Source organism: Myotis brandtii, unplaced genomic scaffold (assembly GCF_000412655.1).
Source record: "Myotis brandtii unplaced genomic scaffold, ASM41265v1 scaffold112, whole genome shotgun sequence".
Taxonomy (NCBI): domain Eukaryota; kingdom Metazoa; phylum Chordata; class Mammalia; order Chiroptera; family Vespertilionidae; genus Myotis; species Myotis brandtii.
The window spans coordinates 10,661,695-10,671,528 of record NW_005353838.1 but is presented as its reverse complement, the minus strand read 5'-3'; the positions used below and the strand labels follow the sequence as shown (position 1 = coordinate 10,671,528).

Below are 9,834 nucleotides of genomic sequence, written 5' to 3'. Positions count from 1 at the left end.
GAAACTCCTGCTTTGTGGGGATGAAAAAAAGCACAGCGAAATGAGAACAGCACAGAATTGGTTGGACGCTCAATGTTGAATCAACCTAATCACTTGCTACCAATGTGATTTAGGAAATATTTGTAATAATTAAATAGTCTGTGTTAGACATTTGATTGGCATGCTATGTACATTATCTCATTAAATATTTGAAGCAACCACTAAGAATTTTTACCCCTAATTTTATAGATAGATGACTGAAGCTAAAGAACTTAAATAATTTGCTTAAGGTTTTGGTCATGTCATTTGTAACTTAAAGAGAATCACAATAAGGATGATCTCAAGGTATATTGTGAGGATTTGAGATAATTAGGTGAAGGTAGATTGTAAATAGAAAATAATTATACAAATGTTTTTATGCTTTGATAATAACTAAAACCTTGTAAATATTTTGCATATGCTTAAGTAATTTTATCTAAAAAAATAAAATGGTTTCTAGATTTAGTTAATATGGAGGTATTTTAGAAAGTGGGCATGTATCAGGGCTCAAAAATTATATAATTAAGTATAAACTGTAGACAGCAGATTAAAAACCTTGGAATTTGGCTTAACATGCTGAGATTTTTAATATGATGAACTAAAAATTGTGCAAAGTTTGGAGGAAACAAAAAAGTGTTTCTTGATCAATTTGAATGAATGTTTTAAATGTAGAGAAAGTTTCCATGCAAGAACAATTGTAAAAGAAGTATAATAAGCAGATAATTGACCTAAAAATAGTCAAACTTACTGTGAGGTTACTGTAATCAAAAACAGTATGCTATTGGTAAGTAAATAGAAAATACACCAGGGGAGCAGAACAGAGTCCAGAAATAGATTCAGATATTCAGGAAACTCAATTTTCAATCAAAGTGACCTTTCAGTTCAGCAGGGAAAGGATATTTTACTTGATAAAGAATAAAGGCCCGATTAGTTGCCCTTTTGGAAGAAAACAAATATTAACCTCTGCCTCACACCATTTATAAAATAAATCTCAGCTTGACTAAAGAGCTAAATTAAAAAATAAAAATCAAAACAATGAGAAGAAAGGCCTTTAAAGGCTTTTGTGAAGGAGAGCCTTTATAAATATATCTACAGATTCAACAATCTAACAATAAAATTTATGTATGGCCAAAGCAAGGTCATGGCTAAGCCAAACAGGCATTTGTGAATGCATTTTACAGTTTAAAATGTTTAAAAGTGTTAAAACAGATATACAGTGTCTGCAATGTGAACATACAAGCCTAGAAGCAGTACATAACCTGCATAACTGTGCATGCTGAGGCTGGTAAAACCCCGTAAAGAAGCAAAATGCAAACAGTAGATGTGAGGGAAATGTCTGCAACACTTAGGACAAAGAACTAATGTACCAAGTGTATTAAAAAACTTGTACAAATTAATTTTAAAAGGAAAAAGAAGCAACACAAATGAAAAAAAAATGACAGAAGACAAGCATTTCACACAAGAGGCAATTGAAATGTCCAATAAATATATGAACAAAATTCTAGATATTTTCCAATGTTTATTATAAAGATATTGGCAAACACTAATATGAAGCCTTGAACAAAAAGCTCAGTTAAAAAAAAATCATACTTAGCTAACAAATAGAAAAAGTGTTCTGTCCCAGGCTTAACTCCAAGTTTGCACAACATGAACTCACAGGACAGGCCACATGTGATTTGGGGGGCATAGAACAACCTCACCATATTTTAGATCTAAGCCTAAGGGTCACTGAGAATCACAGAGCTTCCCTGATTCCATGGAGTACTTTGAGTTCTGAAAGTTCATTAATAACAATCCCAATTACTTAGCCCCCATAATTTGCTTTAGAATAATTAAGAAATAAAAATATCAGTTTTTATAGAGAAAATCATGATTATCCAAGATAGATTGCTTCCTAAAAAATATTTCATTGAATAAGGTGCACTGTATCTAGCTGTGACCAGGTGATTATTTTTTATTGTAAGAGCAGAAATAGCACTTTCCTATAATGACTCCACTTACATAGATTTTCACAGTTATGGGCTTACCTGCAACCCACTGCTAAGCACTCACATCATGCTAATCATGTCTTTCACTCTTTTGAATTAAACCCAATTTACTGGGTACAGCAAGAACAAGGCACAGGTTGAAACTAAGAAGTACATGTCACTTTGCTTTTCTTCAATTAGTGTAGACCCAAGTGATTTTAAACCAGTCTTCGTTATATTTCTAAGGCAGTCACTTTCAAAATAGAGACATGTTCCCCTAGATCTCCCTTTAGTTGATTGCAACTTTGTTTATAAAATGTAAATTGCTTTCAACCAAAAAAAAAAAAAAAAAAAAGCCTTCTTCAAGAAAGTGATTGACATTTCTTCATTAAATTGGTTAATATTGTAATGTTCTGTTGAGTTACTCTGTAATTTAGAGCGGGTATCAACTGTACCTTCAGCCTTAATTAGAATAATTGTTTCACTCATTATCAGTATAAGTTAAATACCATACAGGTGCCAGAATACTTTTTAAAATTAAATTTATTGGGGTGACATTGGTCACTATGAACACATGAGTTTCAGGTGTGGGCTTCTATGTTACAAGATCTGTATATTGCACCTTGAGCCCACCACCCAAAGTCAAATCTTCCGTTACCATATATTTGGACCCTCGTCTCCTCCCACCTCCAGAATACTTTTATAAACATTTTCCCATATGAAGTACTAGTTAAATGCAATGATGAGGCAATACTACCACCTAGAGGGGAAAGTGAATACACCTTACTGAGTAAGAATTAAATTATGAAAACTTTATCTTAAAATAGTTAACTAACCAACCCTTACAATTGTTGACATAGATCAGAAACTGCCCCTTTTTTGTCTATAAATGCCAGGATTTAGCACCAAGATTCTTCAACAAATGCTATTGCACTTTGGACACACACAAAAAGCAATGCAAACTATTTTGGAAGAAGCCACTTTATCAATTTAATAAAAGAAAAATCATAGAATCCTTGGGTTTCAAATTAGCCAGTTGCCACCGTAACTACAAGGATATTTAAAAGAAGTCCAGGGCACAATACAATGAGGCTGAGGGCAGCAAATACAGAGACAATTTAAAAGAGCAAGCCACACACTTTGACTAGAGCAGCAATTTCCAAAGTGCATCGCACAGCCTACACCCCAAAAAGTTCTGAAAAAGCACCTCCTGCCAGAAGATTTACAAGGCATAAGGGCATGGTGCAGGCTGTGGGAAGTGCCACAGGAAAATAAAAAAGGTCTAACTTGTTTAGCCTAGCTTTCCTGAAACACCTTTGCTTTTACTTAGCTCAAAATAAATGTGACACTTGATTGATGGCTGAGAAGTACTATAAATCCAGGATAATTTCCCACCTCATTCTGTTATAGTTTAAAATCGCTCTAGCTTTCTTTGATATCCTCTCTTGGGTGATGTTTGCATCTTCATCCTGGTTTGTTATTGTAACTTTTTATATAAGGTGTATTAATGCATTTGACTGCAGAAACCTTTCTTTGTTCAACATGCACTGTGTTTGCTCACCCCGCCCCCAGAGTCGGGAGTACCGAGAAACAGAGAGTTGTGAGTGCCATATTCGCCAGGGCCTTTCTTTGGCTGTAGTTCAAGGAAGCCCCTTCTGCTGTTGTCACATTTTAAAATGTGAGAGAGTGAAGCTGGGCACGAAACTCTTTAGCTTCGAATTAAGTCTGGTTCTCAAGTTACAGCAAGAGTAAGGCTTGGGGAGACTTAAGACAGATTACATTCAAGGACATTATTTGCCTCGGAATAGATGACGGAGGCACACAGTTTTAAACTCTGCATTCAATTAAACATGTCCAGATCTTCCTGCCATTATTCAAATACAATGAGCAGAGAGGAGCTCCTTGTCTTGGGTGTTTTACTTCTGCCGCTTGGTTCTCAGGTCCGTGTCCCCGGCCGGGAGGATCTCCGCGTCCATCTCCACGTCCCCCATCAGATCTGTGAAGTCCCCATCACCCGTGCGTAAGACTCAGACACCCGCCATGGGCCAAGGCCCCGAGGTGCCTCCCCCGTGGAAGCAAGAGGGCTACGTGGCCTCATCGGAGTCTGAGATGAGAGAAACGATGGTGACCAGTGCTACTCAGATCCGGACAGAAGAGAGATGGGAGGGGAGATACGGGGTCCAGGAGCAAACCACCATCAGTGGAGCTGCGGGCGCTGCCTTCGCGGCAGGGGCTGCCGCTGCTGCAGCTAAAGAGGTACCGTGGGAGCCGTCTTGTTTCCTTTCGCGTTTTCGTTTCTCCAACCAGAATCCCGCCAGGAAAGTCACATCCGTGTAGGTCGTGCATAGGAACATAAGAATATATAGAAACTGAAGACCAAATTTGGCTCTTGCTTTGTAAAGGTATTTTTAATTGGGACAAAGGCTCTCATCTGTGAGGTTGACATAAAACATAGATTTTTAACAACCTACATCCTACTTCTCTTGGCAATGAGAAGTGCTTACGCACGCGTGTATTTTATTCTAGGTAGCTCAGTTTCCAGGACACGTTTGTGTTTTCTGCGGGGCATATCATTTTTAAAAGTAACATGCTTGGTCACTTCCAATCCAGGTGAAACAAGAAACTGACAAAAGTGCAGCTGTTGCAACTGTCGTTGCTGCGGTTGACATGGCCAGAGTGCGAGAACCAGGTATCAGCGCTGTAGAGCAGACTGCTCAGAGGACAACCACGACTGCTATGCACATCCCACCTGCTCAAGATCAGGTAAGCGAGCGGCCGGCCAGACTGGGCGTGGCTTTGCTCGCAGAGATCGGGGATGAGTCAATGCCCAACTCTCTCTGAGGGTAACAGTGAGCCCAACATGGCCCCGACTTCCAGGACTTGCTTAGCAAAAGGTTGTCTGAGATACCGAAGGTGTGCAAGATATAAAACCCACAAGTACCTGGTCTTTGTCACGCAGGTAGGCAGTCAGGAGTTAATTATCAGAAAGTCAACACGGAGGTCAGACAGGTATTCGAAGTATCACTGTGCTCCTGGGGCAAGGTGGGCACAGGGTCGCCTGGAATGTCAGCTAAACAAGGCAGGTGGGGATGCGCCCATTCAGTGCGGCGGGACCAGGCCAGTCAATCAGGAGTCCAGATGCTCCAAGAGCCAGGCATGGAAACCATTATTTCAGGGCAGACATTCCTTTTCTCTAAGCTTCCCCCAAAGACTTTGCTTTTACTTTCCTCAAAATAAACGTGACACTTGATTCACGGCTGAAAAGTGTTATAAATCCAGGATAATTTCCCACCTCATTTTTGAATAGATTTTCTGCGATCATTTAAAATCACACTGGCTTTCCTCCTTATCCTCTCCTGCATGACGTTTATCTCTTGATCCTGATTTATTGTTGTAACGTTTTGTACAAGGTGTATGAGAGCATGTCCCCTTCTCTCCCCTGTGAAATCAGATGAGAAAGGAAGCAGAGACGTCTGCTGTAACTAAGGCAGTAATGGCTGCCGACAAAGCCAAGGAACAAGAATTAAAATCAAGAACCAGAGAAATAATTACGACAAAACAAGAGCAGGTGCACGTAACTCACGAACAGGTGAGAATGGTTTTTGACCCCATAACAAAGAAACAGAATTTTCGGAGGATGAGGCCCAGAAATCAGGATTTTAAAAAGATTCCCAGGTGATTCTAATGTGCAGCCAAGATTGAGAACCACTGCTCTAACTACATATGTGACTGAGGGAGGTGAAACCAGGAAGAAGAAAAGTAGGAACAGGGAAAGGTGGAAAAGAACACTGAACACACATTACTTTGGAAATAAGTTAATATCTGCTCCCTTACTCTTTAGGAGAACATTTGAATGTGGATTTGAAGTGAGATGAACAGCATGGCCTTCATGGGTCAAGTGTCCAGAAAAAAGTAAAAAAGACAGGCCCATGATTGGAGGCATCCAGGGACAGATTAGATAAGGCCAACTGGTAGGGCTTTTGGCCCTTGGAGCCAATTGTCAGCTAGGTGGTTTGAGAAAATGAATTTTTAAGTTTATTTTAACCCCAAGATACTGAATATTAGTGATGATGTCTGAGACTGGCAAAGAGACAATTGGGGAAAACTGTCCCTTACCCCCACCCCAATACACATGCCTTCGGCATCCAGAGCCAACATGGCATCCTTGAGGGGATTAAGAATTTGGAAAACATTTTGCAAAACTTTTCTCCCCATAATGTCTCAATTAAAAAAAATCTAGATATTTAAAACCATTGTAGTATTTAGGAAAATTTTCAAGGCAAAAATATTGTACAAATGCAGATTGTAAATTGTTCACACTTGATTTCCCATATATAAAATAACAGGGTCACACAACATTACTTGTAAAGCCTTTACTCTGTTATCTTATGCTCTAAGATCATCTTTAGATGAAAGGAGTAGCATGGAATAATATAGCCGTGTATCCATTTATAAAAACTGGAAGTCTTTTCAAAGAAAGCAAACAGTGTTGAATCCAACTTTTTTTCTCTCTAAGCAGTATAACTATGGTTCAGACAGAAAAAGAGTATGGTCATATTAATGAAAATGAGATGATTTATTTAATTTAGTAGTAGCTCCAGAAAAATGATTTCACTTCTCTTTTCAAATTCCTATTTTGTTATATTTAATAAAAATTATGTCACTTCCATTAGAGATCAGGAGACAATAAGGTTTTGTTTTTATTATTGATTTCAGATAAGAAAAGAAACTGAAAAAGCATTTGTACCAAAAGTAGTAATTTCCACAACAACAGCCAAAGAACATGAAACTAGAATTTCTGGAGAAATTACTACAAAACAAGAACAAATAACTCAAGAAACAGTAAGTTTGATTTTCTAAATACCTGTAGTTCATTGACAAATACATTTCAGTCAACTACATGAACTCTATAACCAAAACCTCTAAAAGAAGGCGTCTTTTGCGTGCATTTTCTTTTTGTCATTTCTCTATGTCTAGTATTGAAACTCTTTCATGATGGAAATTCTGTTCTCATTGCACAGTTTTCCGCTCAATTGATCTTTTTTGGGGAGATTATTTATTAGAACATTTGGGGGCACATCTATAGCATTTCTAGAGCGTACTTAGAAGATAGCTATCACCCCCAGACCAGTTACCCAGTTGTACACTCAGTTTTTTCATGCACAGCCTGATCCCTCAGTCACTTCGATTGTAACACAAAAACTTCATAGTTGTAGGACACATGCTTGTACACACACACACCAGTCATGAACACGCCAACTGAATATCACAAGAAAGCGAGCAAATGCTGGACATCAAGACCAGTGCTGCTTCAAGAAAGAGCTCTCATCATGGACTGATTACCAATGACCTAGAAGTATTTTGTCTCTGCTTTTGTGTCATTCTACCATGTGGCAACAACCTCAGTGTCACCAAGATGCACTTCTCTCCCACGTGTGAAATCAAACCTTAAAGTGCCAGAAAAGAGGCATCTACTTTGAATTCTTTCATGTTCTGGGAATTGCTTGGGCTTACCTCAACAACCTCAGTGTCACCAAGATGCACTTCTCTCCCATGTGTGAAATTAAACCTTAAAGTGCCAGAAAGAGGCATCTACTTTGGATTCTTTCATGTTCTGGGGATTGCCTGGGCTCACCGTTCTTGATCTCAAGCTCTTTGCTGATCCCAGAACTACTTTTTTGAAAAAAGTCCAGCTAAGAACCTTTTTAATGTGTTTTAATGCTTAAAAGGCTGGCTACCAGCTGTGGGATTGCTTTCTCCTTATAAATAGAACCTGAGAGACTTTGAATGCATATCAAGGGCACAGAAATCCCCATTGCCATCACAGTGCTGGTGACTGGCAGGTTCAGCTGCCTATAGTTTTCCAGGCATTTGCCATGGGCCGCTCACTGCAGTCCATAACATGTCAGCCCTTCTCAAAGACCAGATCTTTTCAGTAACAGGACAGTTTGCTAGAGGGCAGGTAGGAAATAAAGGAACCCATTCCTCAGAAAAACAAAAGTCTGTGTTTTAAATACAAGTGAGGACCTTTGAAATGGAAACGTGATATTTTCTGCCCCAAATGTTGCAAGATATCTTGCCATTTCTTTAGCGCCTTTCAAAACTCAAATCTTTATTTTACTCTGAAAATCAGATAAGACAGACAGCTGAGACAACCGCTGCATCCATGGTGGTACTTGCCACTGCAAAGGCCACAAAACTAGAAACAGTTTTGGCAGCTCAAGAGGAAATTGCCACACAGCAGCAAGATCAAATGCATGTAACTCATGAAAAGGTGATGACTTCCTGCCTGTGTTAAATTCACTCTTGTATCATCTTTTGCAAGCCACCTGCATTTTCATCATGGATCGTAATCACCACTTTTTCACCTTGTCGTTGTCTTATAACTCAAGTAGAAAAACTTCACAATCTCTATGCCATCTATCTAGCATTCACTGCCACTTTTCATTCCTAACCTTCACACTTTCTTTGGATTGTTACTAACATGATATTATAATTCACTTTAATATCTTCCCATTGAAGTAGACTACACGTTTGCTGATAACATGCAAAAGTATGTGTTATTCATGGATGAGTCTGCTGAAATTTTCCATAGATTATATTAAGAATAATGTGAGAAAGAGAAATGCATCCCTTATTCTTTTGTTGCTAATCACATTTTTTTCTTTTAGACTGAACTCTTTTGTTGTTAATATTTTTACCAATGATGCAGTTTGAATGATCAAAGCACCTCAAATGATATATTTAAGTATGATTAAAATGTCCTTGACTAGGAAGAAATTTTGCTTCCTTTCTCAGTTTTGACTTCAGTTTCTATTATTAGAGGATGTATGAAATTCAATGACCATTTTCTCATTTTTTTATCATATGACCAGATAAAGAAAGAAACTAGAAAAACAGTGGTACCTAAAGTTATAGTTGCCACACCCAAAGTCAAAGAACAAGATTTAGTGTCAAGAAGTAGAGAAGGCATCACTACCAAGAGAGAGCAAATTCAAATAACTCAGGAAAAGGTGAATATAGATATTTGAAATGGGAAAGGTTTATCTTTAGACTGATTTCTAGTAAATAATAACTTTGATGTGATATGAATTATTAATCTTTATTTTCCTTTTTGGATCCCAAATTAAAAACAAAATGGTAACTGTGTGATGGCTTACCATTAATTTTATTTGCACATTTGATTTTCATCTATCTGTAACATTTACAATTCATTTTATTCACCACTATTCTTTGCATGAAGAAGCAATATATAGAGTCATCTGGAGTGTTTTATAGTTAATATTTCTAAATTTTGTGATTCCCACTCAGTGTGTGCAAATATTGCCAAGTGAAAGCTAACTTCTCTTAACCCTGAATAACTAGGAGGGGTGGACGGGTCATACCATGTGTGTCTGAACTTCTGTACAATTTGAACCTTGATTTTACTGTAATAATCAGATGAGAAAGGAAGCTGAGAAAACCGCCTTGTCTACAATAGCAGTTGCTACTGCTAAAGCCAAAGAACAAGAAACAATACTGAGAACTAGAGAAGGAATGGCTACTAGACAAGAACAAATCCAAGTTACTCATGGAAAGGTGACTATTCCAAGTGTGAAATCCCCTATTATAATACATTAATATCAAATCTCAGAATTTCTTATGTATGAGACACTATTAACCTAATTTATTTTTAGATGATTAAACTATTAGAAACTAAAAAGCCGAATTATTTATTATTGTTAATATTACTACATTATTATTTCCCCACTGATCTCTTCACTATTATTTTCCATTTTTTATTATTAACATCTAGCAATTCTCCAGAAGTTGATGATTGAAATTGCATGCAGGCCAATTTTAATATACT

The 9,834-nt window shown here is 37.8% G+C and overlaps 1 protein-coding gene across 1 annotated transcript in view; it reads left to right on the top strand.

Moving 5' to 3' along the window:
- The window catches only part of TTN (titin), a 282,573-nt gene that overhangs the window by 8,840 nt on the left and 263,899 nt on the right, over positions 1 to 9,834 (top strand). The window contains exons 7-13 of the mRNA XM_014546416.1: positions 3,926 to 4,241; positions 4,596 to 4,748; positions 5,437 to 5,574; positions 6,702 to 6,827; positions 8,119 to 8,259; positions 8,861 to 8,998; positions 9,426 to 9,563. Coding sequence (XP_014401902.1) covers positions 3,926 to 4,241; positions 4,596 to 4,748; positions 5,437 to 5,574; positions 6,702 to 6,827; positions 8,119 to 8,259; positions 8,861 to 8,998; positions 9,426 to 9,563 — 1,150 coding nt within the window. The remainder of the gene's footprint in view (positions 1 to 3,925; positions 4,242 to 4,595; positions 4,749 to 5,436; positions 5,575 to 6,701; positions 6,828 to 8,118; positions 8,260 to 8,860; positions 8,999 to 9,425; positions 9,564 to 9,834) is intronic.